Below are 16,430 nucleotides of genomic sequence, written 5' to 3' on the forward strand. Positions count from 1 at the left end.
TTTTGATTTGTAATCGTAAATCACTTCTCCTGCTCCCAAGGCCACACAAGAAAAATACAACCTTTCGGGTTAGCTCTGGGCTTGGTCCTACAAATTAAGTTAATTGGTCGGGATCAGGTTGAGTCGGGCTTTAATACCGGTAGGCCTGGATTGTTTTAGCCCATATCTTATCTCTGAGGCACAGCAAGGGAGGGATCATGTCGGAGAGAGAGTGGTGTGGGCGAGGCTAAAGGGGTAAGCACTTCCGGTTTCGTGGCCACGTGTTTCGCGTCTGTCTGCCTGTCAGAGTAGGTGAAGCTCTCCAATCCTCCTCTCCCTATTCTCCTCTTCTTCCTCCCTCGTCTCCTCCAGTCGTCTTCCTCCTTCGCTATTTCAACTTTTTCTCGTGTGGATAGCAACCGAGAGGGGAAAGTGTCCGCGACGGGCGTGATCGTGTATGTGTGCTTCGCAGCTCTACCCGCCCGTCCGTGTTCTCCTCCCTACCCAGCATTCCGCTTCGTTGTGTCTGTCATGACGTTGGAAGCGATCCGCTACCGTTCCGGTTCTCTGCAGATCCTCAACCAGCTGCTGTTGCCTCACCAGACGGTCTACGATGACATTCGCTCGGTGCAGGACGCCTACCAGGCCATCAAGTCCATGAAGGCAAGAAACCTCTTCTCCCTCCTTCTTCCACCCCCCTCCATGCACACCGGCTGCATGTGTATCTCCTCTCGTCGATTTCTTTGTGCTCCCGCCGGTGCGCGCATCTGTGGCCCTGCTCTCGCGACAACCGGCCTCGATTTTTGTTTTCGGGGGGGTGGGGGGTATACAAAACAAATCCGTAATGAATAGACTACACACTTACCGTCTAGTGCAAGATAGACAATCTGTTTAAATAGAACCACCCGTCAAGCAGACCCCTCCTTTCCATGGTAGGGTTTATTGATGAATTATTAATGCCCCCTGCCAGGGTTTTTTGTTCGCATTTTTAGTCTTGCATTCGGTGACACCCCCACTGCATTTCAGTGCACAGATGAAATGTGCTGTCTGACCATTTTTAGCAGATGGGGCCACAGATGTTTCAATTCCTGACAGTTACACAAATAGGCAGCTTTTCGAAGTGTGGCATTGTGGCTGTGTCAGCATGAGCGACTGTGCCTTAAGCGAATGGAGATGTCATGATGATGTCGTTTAATGGTAGTGGGGATTTTTGTTTTTACTGTTCTCGGAAGGCTTCAAAATCTAATGGTAGTGAGAAAATGCCCAACTCTTCTCAGAATGTCGTCACAGCGATGCTGAAGTTTTCGTTTGTTCACTCTGTTAAAGCCCCAATGAGTAATTCTTGACCACTAGATGACACTGTGTTGTCTATTACGAGTGTGGCCAGTGATACACGACAGAGCGTGGCGGCAGGATACCATAGTCTTATATTTCCTGTGTTTTTTCAGCGTTGATGTGTTTATATAAAATGATTTTTCTTTCATCGCTTTTAATTTGTTATTTTTTGTGTTTCTCTTTTTCCATTATTTTCCATTTAATTTATTAATCCTCTTTACATTATTTACTGCAGATTGTTAATTTATTATATTGTTTGATGTTTATATTTGTTGCACTTCAAGTTTTGGATACATCTGCTGCTTGTGAGGTGAAAATCAATATTACAAGATCCTATAACACAACTACATTTCTGTTCTTTATTCAACTGACCCAAATACTGCTCGGAGATCTTTTTAAAGTAATATAGTAATTTTTTCTGGTAAATAGTTACTATTACCAGTAATTTAGTTACTGACTCAGTTATTTTTTGGAAGAAGTAGTGAGTAACTATAACTAATTACCTTTTCAAAGTAACGTGCCCAATACTGCGTATCATCAAGAGTCGTGCGCCATTACTCCGCCCACCCGCCCTTTCCTACTCCTGCACCTGCGCAACAGGCGGACACCTTCGTTATGGTGACTCATAATAAATTCACATTTTATTTAGTTGATATTATCCTATTTCAAAGTCAATTTTATTTTTCTGCATTTATATATAGCGCTTCTAAAGTCAATGAAGACCTCCCAAAGTGCTTTACAATTTGCTTCACACTTACTAACTAACGGATAGCAGTGTCAGCCATGCAAGGCAACTACCTGCTATCGGGGGTATTAGGGATTCAGTGTCTTGCCCAAGGACACTTCGACATATAACTCGGAGGAGCTGGGAATCGAACTTGTGACCTCCTGAGGGAATACTGCCCAATTTCTTCAGATGCACTTGACATACAAAGGAATCAAAGTAACGTTTCAAAATGTGCCATGCGTAGACAATTGACAACAATAAAGTGCAGATACACGAGAACAGTCCTAACCACAAGATAATCATATTTATCTTATGATTGTATTTTTAATGTTTCATTATTATTTGAATGTGTTTTTAGTGATCAAGAAGATTTGTTTTATAGTTATTTAGGTTTCACTTTTTGGCAGGTCTGAATCGGTAAATTGTTCGATTATTTCATATTACGAAAATTCACTTATTACATGAGCATATGAGCAATATCCTTGAACGAATGAATCCCATATGTAGAGGTACCACAGTATAACTAAATTGGACGGCTTCTCCTTTTAGTGCTAGTAAAACAAATAAAAAGGTAAAAATGTGGAAAAGGATAAAAAACATTAAACAATGTAGTAATGATACATAATTTCTGCATATCAACAGTGGCAATTGTACAGTAAATTGAGCTCATGGATGCTGTAGATGGGAGTTCAGGGTGGTAATAGCTTTGGAGGAGAAGCTGTTCCTTATTCTGTTTGTTTTTGCTTCGATGCACCTGTATATCCATCCTGAAGATAGCAGGTCAAAGAGCTGGGCACCTGGTCGTAACCTGTCCAGTTACCTGTAACTAAACAGTGGAGCAGATGTCCATCAGGGAGGGGAGAGGGCAGGAAATGTCTTAGTTACTGAATTAACTTGACTCGTAACTTGAAGCGCAAACGGTTGTTAGGTGTCCGGTCTGAATATGAATATGGCCACCTCCCTCCATCAGGTGCGTGGCGCCCCAGCAATTGCCATCGTCGGTTGCCTCAGCTTGGCTGTGGAACTACGAGGAGGAGCTGGCGGCGACGATCCCGTGACGTTCGTCCGAGAGTCTTTGTGTCACCTGACGTCAGCGAGGCCGACCGCCGTCAACATGGGTCGCGCCGCCCGCGAGCTGATGGAATTTGCCGAAAATGAGAGCATGGAGAAGAATTCTGAGCAGCTGAGAGAAAGGTGTGTCAATTGGAATTTTTAGAGTTACCCTAACATTCTTGCAATATTTTTCCAAACCATTTTATTTGGTCTCTAAACCAGTGATTATCAATTTCAAGTCACATTTATTCGTATAGCCCTAATCAAAAAAATTCTCAAACGACTTCACAGGTTACAATGACACCATCCCCTGATCTTAAACAAAAAAATACCCAGAAATTTAAAAAGTGCCCCTTGTATTCTGTTGTGCCTTACAGACCTACTTTTTTGCTACATTTGGAAACATTTTTGACGACCTTCTAGAGAAATGAGTCCATATGTTTGCCAAAAGTATTAATACAATACATAGCAGGAGCAAAAGAGGTTTAACAGTACTTTATTTAATATTTACAAAATACTATATTTCAACTTTTTCACCCCCAAATCAAGTCCTCAATTTATACATCAGGAATGAGCAGGAGTGCAAGTTATTTATCAAAAATTCTACATAATTCCTTTGGTATCATCAATGTCATTGTCAGGTGGCTGAAGAGATCTTTAATCCTCAAAGAACGATACTAAGCAAATACAGCTTGCTGGGAGCATGCATGGTTGCCAGGGAGATTTTAAGTGATAGCCAGTTTGTTTACGTTGGTTAAATTCCTGAAACGGCGAATACCAGCGCATACCGCTCCGTATTTTTTTTTTTCTTTGTAACTAGAGGCAATATTATTCTATTAAGGTACTTTGTAACCTGAAACTTTTTGTATGTAGAGACATTCGAAGGTAGAGGTGCCACTGTATATGCGATGTAAATCACATAATACCTAAATATATGACTGCCGTAAATACAATTTATTAAAATATTTACGAATTTTTGCCATTCATTTGTTACAACAAAATGTTATTCAAACTAACTTGATCCGAGCAAATGACAGTGTTCCCCATTTGGTCTGGATCACAAATAACAACTGCACGTATTATTATCTTGACTTTGCAGTTCTATCTTCATACACCATAATTCATTTTCATTCTCGCAGTAGAATCTAATTCATCAGTAAACTTTAGTGACCCTATTTCACTGCTAATAAGGCTGCCTCCTCTATGATCCACAGATACCCCAAATCTTTGGATCGCCCTTTTCTATTTGCACCACTGTGCTACAAGTTCATCTTAATTTCAACCGTCCTATTAGAGTCGTAAGCTTTGCTTTATGTTTTTTTGTGAGCTCTGAGGTAATGAACTTTTACTGCCCTTTTAATGCATTCACATTCACAGTTGATGTGACTGGTGCATTGTTACTTTCTGGCAGGTGATTGTTTTGCTCAAGGATCCTTTGGAAATTAAAGTTTAGCCATTTGATATCAAGATGCCACTTCTTTTTATTTTAATTTATAACTCTTCTTGGAACTGCAGAAAAAAATCTTGGTTAAATTCAGACTTTTTTAATGGTTCAATTCTTTGGCTGCTTCTGCAGCTATCAGCAAATTCTATTCTTCTTAACAATGTAGCAGATTGGAGATTTGGCAAGTCATGCAGTAAATGCCATCTGTCTTGATCATTTTTAGGCCTAATAATGTTCCCTTTCTCCTTGCCTCTGAAATTCTTTTACCAGGTAAGAGATTCCATGACTAGATTAATAAAAATCACCTCAATGCGTTAGGAACAGATGTCTAGTAACTTAACATATTCAGCTTCAGTTATCAGATGAGTTGAGAGTGACAAATTCAAATATTTTTGTACCTGTTTCGACAGTCTTTAGATTCACAACTTTAGGGGGTTGTTTTTTTTTTACCCTGTTCCTCTGTTCACATCTACCTTTGCTTTCTTCTATCTGTAGAGAACCGCAATGGGCTTTCAAACAATCTAGCATGCATTTTTCTTTCATACCCAGGTAGCAGCTGTCATAACACTTATTTTTTCTAAAAGCTGCAGGAATTGTAGCTGATGAAAGACGATGAAATGGTGTGATGCCATCTTTTTGAATGTCTAATTGTAGCTTAGAAAGTTAGTGTGAAGGAGAAAAAGCACCATTGATGCAATTGAATGGCATAAAAGGCTCCTAATATGAATAAATACTATGAATCTTTCAATATTATCGGGTTATTTAAGATAAAGATAATTCTTTTGAAGGTAGGTTAAACCTTACAGACAGGTCTAATTTTCAACTAATTTACTGCCAGTGCCAGAAAAATGAATCAACAATGTCCTTAGACGCCTAGCTCAGTAAACAAAGTCCATTGTGACTGTTAAAAACTGATGAGTTTAAAGTTAAGTAGACATTCAAAATGAGGAGGGAAAAGTTATTTTTTAAAATTAAGGATAGAAGGCATCAATGGATTGCATGTGCACGTTTTCGTGACAGAGGTTTTTACAGTATAACAACGCCAAACCGCTCTGCAATAATGCATTTGCACACTTTCAGATAGTGTACTTCTCAGGTGACATAGATGATGATGATGCTTTGGCACTGTTGTCTTTGTTTTGATGGAAATATAGGAAAGAGTTTTCTGCTGGCACTTGGCCATTGTCTTGGATCGCCCCTATACTGATGACCTCACATCTATTCTGCTTAGTAGGCCAACTTGCCACATCAGGGTGCCCTTGGTACAGGAAGGCAGTTTTTCTGACCACCCAACAGCAATTCTAAGCCACTCTTATCATATAGTGGTCTTTTGTCAAACATTACCACAGCTATAAGACTAAGCAGGTGGTGTTACAAAGTTTTTCTCTATTTATTTTGGAAGTTTCAGTAAAATGGTTCAAATTCATGGCACCAAGGATGGATGAAATCCCAAAGTGGAAAGAGCTGTGTTATAATAACTGCACGTTTCATCACAGCCGACTCTGGGATTTTGAAGTCCAGTGCATTGTATTTTTCATTTAGTAGATATCATGTTAATTTTTATTCACCAGTTTTGGGAGACCTAATTCCCAGAGGCATGTCTGCAGCTCAGAGGCAGAATTGACGCAACTGGCTTTTTTCTTATGGTAGAGAACAGAAAAATGCTGTCCTCAGGCAGTGCCATGTGATGTCAGAATTCAATTATTTGCAGTTTTGACTTGACATCTGTTAAAGAGCTTTATATTCTACCACGTAAATTGTACTTCTAGCCTTAAAACAACTTGTGGACGGCCATTTCATCCGGAACAGGCTCTAACCGTATTTACATGTGTTTAGATTACCCATTTAATGACGTCACCATTGTTCGCGAAAATGAAATTGTTATGATTATTTTGCGCACTAACTGAGTGCTTTCCAGTGGCTTGGTGGGTATAGCTAGCTTCGTGAAGGCTATCATGAGCAACTGCATTAGAATAAAGGAAAAACAATTGATATTCTAATCAAAATACATCGTTAGAATATATTTGTTGTCGATTTTCTTTTTTCATTTGTTGTCTTAAATGCAGATTTTCATTGAACAGGTAAAAAATAATTGATAATATACATCCAATCTAGCCAGAGTTGAGTAAAAAAAACACTTTTGCAGATAATAAGTTGACAATCAATTTAGGACTAAAAACACAAGCAAAAAATTAACAGAATTTTCGTGGATTTCTATGAAAGATTTACTGATGCTTAATGGACTGGTGACTTTGTCAAAAGGTTCAAGTTATGTAAAAGACACACCCAAAAAAAAACCCATCCCAAAATACCCTCACCAAAATTTTCCCAGATCATGTTGTCTTGCCTATATTCTCAACCAGCACAACAAAGTTAACAGTGGTGCAATTATCCCTTGTAAAATGTAGGTTTTGTCCAAGAGAATAGCAAATGTATCTTTTTTTCTCTATAGGGACATTCTTAACAGCAAGGGAAACAAATATTAAAAATCTCGTTAACATCTTGATATATCGCCCAGCCCTGCCCAAGGGATTCTAACCTCTTTCCTATCCCATAGCATAATAACTTGGATTGAAGACATGCTGACGCGAGATGTTAACGACAACAAGAAGATCGGAAACTTTGGCGCCCAGCACATCCTTTCAGGAGTGCCGAGGGATTCCGTCACCATTCTCACACACTGCAACACCGGCTCACTTGCTACGGCAGGGTACGGGACTGCACTAGGTAAGACTTTTTTTCTTTAGTTGGGAAATAAATCTTGTTAATGAACCGCAAATTTCGGACTACAAGCCGCTAGTTTTTCCACAACATTTTAAACACTGCTGCTTTAAATACGGTGCAGCTTATTCTTAACATCTTCTTTGGCGGCACAGAGGGAAAAAGCGAGCTGCTCTTTTACAAATAGTATGGGCTGTAAATACAAAACACCATGTTGACGTCTGGAAATATTTATGACGCCCTTCAAAAGACATTAGTCCCTGTTTTTGCCAGCATTCTTCATATTATGCGTAACTAAAGCAAAATGGGAGCTTAGACAGTACTTCATTATTTACTCAAGATATTTAAACTTTCACCCACAAATAAAATCCTCAATTTATACATTCAAATTTAACAGCAGAAGAAGTTGTCTATCAAAAATGCTACATTTCCCTTTCCATATCATCGGCGTCAGTGTCAGGTTAAAAAAAAAAGACTTGACACATCTGTGTTGCAATCTGGTACTATCCTCCACAGTATGGTGGCACTGGCATTTTTCTATGGGGCTCATATTTTAACAACGCAGCCCTCATTCGTGTTTTTAGGCGCAGTAGTAAATATGTGCTCGTCTTTGTGAAACCATCTTTAATGGTCACGTGACCTGAAAACATGCAACGTAAACAACTCTGAGCAGAACTGAAAATAACGCAGCTGAATGTGTGTGCTGGGCCTAAAATGTGTTACATGCATGTGAATTATAGTATTTATTCGTGTATAACATGCATGCGTTTATAAAATATAATGGTGTTCCAATTTTTCTCGGCTCAAACTAAGCATTGTAAGTGAATGATTAAAATCATTTGACAAAAAAATCATTGACAACGTAAACATGAACACAATTCCAACATAAAATTTACATTGCATTTATCTAATGTCCTTCAAAGTCCGATTAATCATCAGACGCACAAAAGTTCTTTGCCTCGTCATGCTTTTTTGCATTCTGTGTTTCAGGAGCAATTTTTTTTCCATTCTCTAACATTTGTATCTAGTACCATGAATAAAATTAGTGTGATAATAAGATAAAACCTTATGCCCTTTCTTATGTCATTTATTGCACTGGTGGGTTGTGGTAAGGATGTGACGCTCTCACCGCCGAAACCTGGGTTCTATTTCCACTGCATCCGTTGTTTTGTTTGTATAGTGCGCACCCAAACTTTGAGTTCTTGTTTAGGTAAAAAAATAGCCCCTTAGACGCGAATAAATACGCTAGGTAATTTTTAGGGCTGTTTGAGCCCATGGCTTTTACTAAGAGAAAATTAGGATTTGTTCTTAAATTTGAGCATGCGGGTTTTAATCAGATGCGCTCTATAGTCTGCAATCGACTGTACTTAATCATGAGTCTGGTTATGTAGGAGTGGTGCGAAGCCTCCACGCGTTGGGAAGACTGAAGCGGGTCTACTGCACAGAGACAAGGCCGTACAACCAGGGGTCTCGACTCACTGCATACGAAGCCGTCGCTGAGGGGCTCCCTGCTACTCTCATTACTGACAGCATGGCGGCCCTCACCATGCGAGAAATGAACATCACAGGTTTGCGTTTTGCCATTCCTTTCCACTTGTTTCACCGCTTCCTCGTTTCAAACTTTGTCTGTCTGGTTTCGCTCACAGCCGTGGTGGTTGGAGCTGACCGGGTGGTTGCCAACGGCGATACAGCCAACAAAGTGGGAACGTACCAGCTTGCCATCGCCGCTAAGCATCACGGGATTCCTTTCTACGTAGCCGCTCCAAGCACGTCATGTGACTTAAGCTTGGAAAGTGGCAGGGACATCATAATCGAAGTTCGCCCGCCTGAGGAACTCACCAGTATAAATGGAGTGCCCATTGCTGCTTCAGGTATGCTATTCAGTGGGCTTGAAGGCCGGATCCGGGTCACTGCACCAATTGTCATTGGTAACAACGTAGTTTCCATCGGAATTGGACATGGCATTTCAGGATAAATTCTTAAAAAATACTTTAAAGAGAAAAATAAGACAAAACAATGTCAGGACAAACAGGCTAGAATGTTTATAAGATGACTAGCATAAGTAGTTTGAGTAGTCCAACATGACAATAGTGATTATTGGACTATTGAAAACGTCAAGGCTTCAATCATGACTTTAAGCCAGAAAATGGTGGAAGACTAACACATGATTTGCATGCTGGTATATGGCATTTCTTAGGCGCGCATAAATTGACCCTTCTTTTTCGTCTTCTTAGGGTTTTTTTACGCCCCGAACAGGTCTGCACCGTTTATCCTCAGTAGGGAGCCGGAGCCCATCCCATCTATCTTTGGGCAGTGGTCAGGGGACACCCTGAACTGGTTGCCAGCCAGTCGCAGCGCACACAGACAGACAATTCACTCGCTCATTCACACCTAGAGACAATTTGGACCGGCCAATTAACCATGCATGTTTTTGGAAAGTGGGAGGAAACCGGAGTGCCCGGGAGAAACCCACGCAAGCACGGGGAGAACATGCAAACTCCACACAGGAAGGTTTGATCTCATGACCTCAGAACTGTGCCGCACACACGCTAACCCCTGCGCTGCCGTGCTGCCCCATGGATATATATATATATATATATATATATATATATATATAAAATTATAATGACCTTCAGATGCCGCTTTACGGTGTAGTGCAACCTTAAACGAGTGCTAATAAGTAAAAGCAAGAATAAAAAATTACGGAAACTCGAAGTGGCCAAAAAGGATTTTGAGGTTTTTGACAGCTCCCTCTAGGTGAGGCTCATGTTATATAAAATAAACGCAGATTTCTTGGCCTATGTTTTTTTTTAAATTGCATGTTTATATCCTAGTCCATGTGTTTTTGTCTGTCATTTGAATCCATTGTTTTTATTAAGTTTGTTGTGCCACTATGAGGCGCTAATTAATACACACTGCCCCCTTTAAAGCAAAAACAAATGAAACGGTACTAATAAAACGCCTTGTGTCATACTTATTATCTACAAGCACATTGCTTCTTTTTTGAATGAATGAATGAAAACTTTTATTTCGAACATAAAAATAAAAACAGGACAAAAACAACGAGTCAACAACAGAATAATGTCACATAACATGTTCTAAAAGGGGTAGTCAGAAGCAGATGCTTATTTTTCCTACCCCTTTATCTTCCCCACTTCATACATTCCACAAATCCTCCTTTCCTCTTATGTCTAATATAACAAAATCTCATGGATATACTTATTACATAGGTCAGATATCAATAATTATAATAGTTACAATAATCACATATTTTATACACTAATCTTCGCAATACCCATCCCTCAACGTCATAATGCGCATAATGTCACTGCGGCACCAGTGATAATAACAATAAAAATAAACACAATACGTATAATAACAGTTCTGATATAATAATAGCAACAATAACAACAAGTTGACCATAGTTTGAAATGCAGTATTTCCAATCTCTCTCATATCCCATTTTCTTCATCCCTGTATTTCGCCAGTAATGCTTTTTTGTTTTTAAATTTGAACACATGGATAGTTGGACATTGTTTGATCTCATTTTGCAAATTATTCATATTTCTAAGCGGTCTTGAAATGGCATTTTAGCAATTTTGCATAAAGCCAAGCGTTTTCACTCCCCTGAAGAATAAGGTTAACAGGGACGCTTGCGCTAACACAAAATGACAGGTGTCGTAACTATTTTACCTGTATTAAAGACCAATGCTGAATGTGGTCCGGGGTCACCATGGAAACACCAGTCATGCAGTTCATGCAGTGAGACTGTGTAGAGACGATATAAGAAAGATAGCAAATCTATTGCGTGTCCAGTTCAGGTCCAGTTGATTAATATTGTTGGTCTGGCGTTGGGCATGATTATGTAAGGACACTAAGGATAAAGCAGACTAAGTGGATTTTGTTAGTCCTGGGCTGAGTCATTGATCTATAATTGCATTTGTAGAGGAGAGAGGTGCTTCACAGTAATTAAAGAACACTTGTTTAATGGGCGCAATGGTCCTTGGAGAAGAGGGGGCGGGGGCCTTTTAACTTGCACTTCTCGTCTGCTACCATTCCATAGCTGGCTATAACAGAACATTTTTCTTTCCAGATGGATTCAATTCTTAGGTTTTGGTTTTTAAGGAGATGCTTAATTAGTTATTATTTCATGGTTTTGCCATCATTGCTACTGTATACCTGTGACGTTCTGATTAGCTTTAGCAGATTTCAACATGATTTAATCCTTTTTGAAAAATGACTGAAGAGACCTCTGAGTGTGGTTTATGCCTTTTTAGTGAATAATCATATTGTAATTTTGGTCAAACTTAGAACATAAACACAAACAAACATTACATTTTCAATGTATAGACATACAAAGCAGTCAAAAAGCACAAACGCTGTTGAAATGGATATAAATATTGGGTTGTCAGTAGCTTAGGCGGTAGTGCGCTCGTCTTCGGTCCCTGGTTTGAATTCCGGCTCCTCCTCTTAACCAACGTTTAAATGACATTTTGGGGGCATAACACATGACTTGGTTCCATATTCTCTTCAGTTAGATCCAGTTAGTGTTCCAACATTTTGTTTATGGGATCGTCGTCTTGACACTAGTTATTTTTGTATCCACATGTGACAATATGTTCTTTATCCTTTCCCTCTTTTGTTCAGTTAGAGCCACTTAGTGTTCCAGCTCTATATTTCATGGTCTTATCGTTATGGCACTAAAGTTGTTGTCTTGTCCACATGTGAAGGAACGTTTTTGTCATCTTCCATTTATGTTTTGGTCTGTTAAAACTAGTTGGTTTTTCAACATATCCTCCATTGTCTGTCATGTTTTGTTCAGTTAGAGCTAGTCTGTGTTCCAATGTATCCACTGACACACTTTCATGTTGATTTAGATCTTGTCTTTGATGCTGTTTTTGCACCATTTCTGTGGTTGCTTATATTTACTGTTGTTATTGACTGTGTATTGTCTGCTGATGTATCTGCAACATCCCTTGGAGCCAGGTCACCTTTGAAGGGGTGTGACCCCTTCTTAAGGTTGATAAATACCAACAATGTCGATCTGCTTTCATGTACAAACAGCTGTGCATTTGGTCATGATGCTCTTTGGCTCTTTCTAGTGGCTCCCTGGCACTTTTTGAACAAATCACAGCCCCAACAACCTCGCGCAAGTAGAATCCCCTCCAACGCCAAGCCCGGCAACGCCAAGCTATTAGCCTTGCTCTTACACAACGAAATACGGGGCAAAATAAAAGACAAAATTATTACAGAAATAGATAAATAACAAAATGCATAATTAAATGAATAGATACCATTTAGTTCCACGGACAAACTGAGATCATTTCTTCCTCATGCAATGAGGCTCTTTAACTCCACCCGGGGGAGTAAAAGTCCACATTAAGCCACACCCCACTATGCATATTACCGTATTTTTATTACAGTGTGTATTTTATGTAGCGCTATCTAAATACTCTATATCAACATGTTACATTAGGTATTTATGTATTATATTCCTTTTACTTTATTATTGTTTTATTTTCAACACAGGGATACTGCTGGAAGTATGAATTTCCCTACGGGGATGAATAAAGTATTTATCTATCTAGGGAATATATCTGGGTATAATGTGATTTGTTCATGTATTCATTTACTGTATTTATATAACATATATTTCCTGGTATTTATTTATATATTCTACATATGTCAGGTGCTGCTATAAACTATAGTCTGTAAGTAAGTGAGTGAGTGAGTTGGTGGGTGGGTGTATTGAGTAGATTGGTTGAGTCGGTCGAGTAAATGTTGTTTCTGTGTGCCCTGCGCCTGGCTAACAACCAGTCCAGCAACCCTAGAGAAGATAAGCAGTGCATAAAATGAATTGGATGGATGTTGCTCACGTTCTGTCGCTATTTGTCCTTTGAACATGCAGGTATCGAGGTGTGGAATCCGGCGTTTGACGTGACTCCCCACCAGCTCATCACAGGCGGCATCATCACGGAGCTGGGTGTCTTCCTCCCATCAGAGCTCCAGGCAGCCCTCACTGGTCGCCTCACTGCCCTTTAGAACGTCACCTGCTGGCACCTTGGCGCCACTGCACCTTACTCTCAAACACCAACGCCAATTTCCTCGTACACAGACGCACACTTTGATGTTATTAAAAATCACTCACATTGGCAGAAGAAATAGTTCTTTTACCTTTATTCTTTCATTTACTCCGTCATGCACACAAGAATAAACACTGCAGGGATACAGAGACAAGCGTGCAGTTAACCTTTTCAAAAATTAATCCAATCGCACTGCTGCTCTTAATTTAAGACACATTTTCGTTTTTTTTTCTCAGAAGGCTAGCAAATACAGGTATCAAATTTTGATCCCAATTGTGGTGAATTTTCAGGCCTACTCCAAACCGTTGGTTCAAGTTGATATTTTGATCATCTAGGTCTTTTTCTGAAAGCGCCGCTGTTGTCCACTTGTAAATACACGCGTCCCTGCTGGTAGCATGTACATAATGTAGATCAAGTGCACTGCTACTTCCGATTTAGTAAATTGAAGTGACACACGGTGGCATCGAAATGTTATATTAACATTTTTTTCTTTGTGTAGATACTTTAATAGGAGCATCATTCAAAGTCATAGCTGTTGTAGGAAACAATTTCCGTTTATAGCCTGTGTTGCCAAATTTTGAAAAAAGTGGAGCATCTTGTGGGGCCCTGTTAATGATACGTAGCTATATTTATACATTACAGCACTTACTCTTAATGATGGCCTGATTTTACCATCTTACAGTATATATGTAGGCATACCTAATTCAAACATCAATGTCAACTTAAATCGCATACTTGATTTAAAAGCAAAAGAAAGACTCTTATCATTTAAACATTGAGGCACAGATGTGACAAAAAAAAACTTTGGCATTCAATTAAAAATGTTTTGATTTTATTTTTTCCTGTAGGTTGCTATGAAAATACTGATTGATTACATTTATTCCGATAAGTTAATATGCGAATAAGCCAACCCCACATCAATTAAATACTTCATTTGACACCAAATGATGTAGTCAAGAAAGAGGCTGATGTGAAGAAACCATGAGAGCCTAGCGTTTATTTGGTCTTGATTTTGATCAGTTCAACACCAAGGGTTTTTTCTTCTCAAAAATGCTTTAATAATGCAATACAAAATTGTTGAACGACATATTACATCATTATCTCAATAAATTAGAAATTTGCCATAAGTTGATTTTGTTTCATTCCAATTAAAAAATGGAAAGTAAAAAAGCTATGAAATATTTTACGTCTTTCCTTTTAACAGTATTTATTTTCTAATATTGCCTACAATCAAAAATCCCTTAGTCTAAATGACGACAATACGCAAAAAAAAAGGTATGTAGGTACTGATCTCTTGTAAATAATTTACACATCTTTAAAACTAATGTTATACAAATGTTTAATGAATGTCATGTTGACCTTCAGCTTTACTGTCTAGCAGTCTATTCACATTCTTGTATTTTGTTTTTTACCCAGACCCAACACAAAAAATTTGATATTTTAAAGATTTGTTTTAGGGTTTTTGGGCCTGATATTACTACTGTATTAAATGAACCTGTGGCAGATTCTCCCCTACTTTTGGCAAGGTGAATGTTGGATTCAGGACTCCTCTAAAACGATATATTGGAATGTGTTATTTGGGCATAAAATAGCAACTTGAAATATAAATTATACAAAATTAGTGTATAGTATGTATAGTGACATGCGATGAGGCACAATCAGATTTACAAAGAAATGAACCGACATGTTACTCATTTGTTTGGCAGAGTGAGGAAGCAATATATTAACTGTATCATATAAAAGTAAATGTTATCGCTGCTCCTTTTGAATAAAATAATTGATCGATAAATAATTAAAATTGATAATAATTTCTTGCAATGAGAAAAAAAGGTGTTGGATGTCCAGCCTTGCTGTTAACTTGGTAATTTTAGCTATATTTTTGGGGCGGTGGTGTGCGCCAAATCACAATTTTTGGTCTAATTATTGCCCTCTGGCATGAGACAAGAGAATCATATGCCTCACTACATCTGTAGACACTCGGCACAGTGAAACATTACATACTGCTTCTTTTGAATACAAGTGTCAATAGGTATTTTTTCTCTACAGAAAAAATGAGAAAAGAAAAAATACTAGATAGCTTGACTTTCTGTTAGCTTGCCAACACCATCACTAATTCGATTTTGGGGGGATGGGGTGTGCGCCAAATCAGAATAGTTTGTCTCACTATCGCCCTCTGCCATGATGCAAGAAAATTGCATGCCGCACTCTGCATCGGTGCAGTTAAACGTTACATACTAATTGTATTATTATTTGTACTATAATGGGAAATTTCAAAGATTGTGAAAAAGAAAATCCCAAAATGATGAAGGTAAATGAGACTTATAACACGCAATAAATATAACCATTATATATAATAAATTTGAGGCAAAACCTCACATGCCTGACTTGACTGCAAGTCACTGAGTGTGTGGATCTATATATAAGGAGAAAGGAGTTTCGAGTGGTTAGGATATCCTATTTTTGCCTTACCAAGATGTTTGTTGTGTTGAGCCCATTTCTTAATCATTAGACTCACACATAATATATAGCGAGATCATTTACTATTTCTCCTCTATGCCCTTGACTGTTCAAAAGTGCTCTGTGTAATTTTTTGTGGAAAGATGTGCTACACTGTACACTACCTCATTAACTACAAACATTTTCAAGCACTGACTCTCTCAAAGTGGATTGCAAGAAAAAGAAGCAGACCATTACAAATACATGTTTACATATTGGTGATCATCGTGTATTGAACTAAAGAGTCACATTTTTTCCATATTGTTCAGGGCTCAGGATTGGGTCTCCCTTCAGGGATTTGCAGAAAACTCTGCCCTCATGAGGCCCTAGAAATGCCTGACTAGGTGCTAGGACTAAGCATGTTTTTTTAAAATAACATTTTTTTCCATGTGGAGGACTTGACTTCAGATGGCTTCTTTAGAACTAAGGAATTATGTGATTTTTATTTAAAAAAACACTTAATCATTGTTGTGGAATCAGGTTTCACCGCGGATTTTTTTTAATTGTTGTGTATGTACTTTACTTAACTGCATTCGGGTCTAGTCTTTTCACATAAGAACAATATACAAATAAAATCACCGTGATGTATTTG

The 16,430-nt window shown here is 38.7% G+C and overlaps 1 protein-coding gene across 1 annotated transcript; it reads left to right on the top strand.

Annotated features, from left to right (window-relative positions):
- The first annotated feature begins 200 nt into the window (after positions 1-200).
- mri1 (methylthioribose-1-phosphate isomerase 1) lies at positions 201-16,426 on the top strand. Its single transcript, XM_088342485.1, has 6 exons — positions 201-642; positions 3,012-3,235; positions 7,096-7,265; positions 8,651-8,827; positions 8,906-9,130; positions 13,168-16,426. Exons 1-6 carry the CDS (start codon positions 511-513, stop codon positions 13,299-13,301), a joined length of 1,062 nt encoding a protein of 353 aa, XP_088198611.1. The 5' UTR covers positions 201-510; the 3' UTR covers positions 13,302-16,426.
- The last annotated feature ends 4 nt before the right edge of the window (positions 16,427-16,430 follow it).

The sequence above is a fragment of the Urocampus carinirostris genome, chromosome 8 (genome assembly GCF_059441175.1).
Source record: "Urocampus carinirostris isolate Australia breed hairy pipefish chromosome 8, RoL_Ucar_1.0, whole genome shotgun sequence".
NCBI classification, from domain to species: domain Eukaryota; kingdom Metazoa; phylum Chordata; class Actinopteri; order Syngnathiformes; family Syngnathidae; genus Urocampus; species Urocampus carinirostris.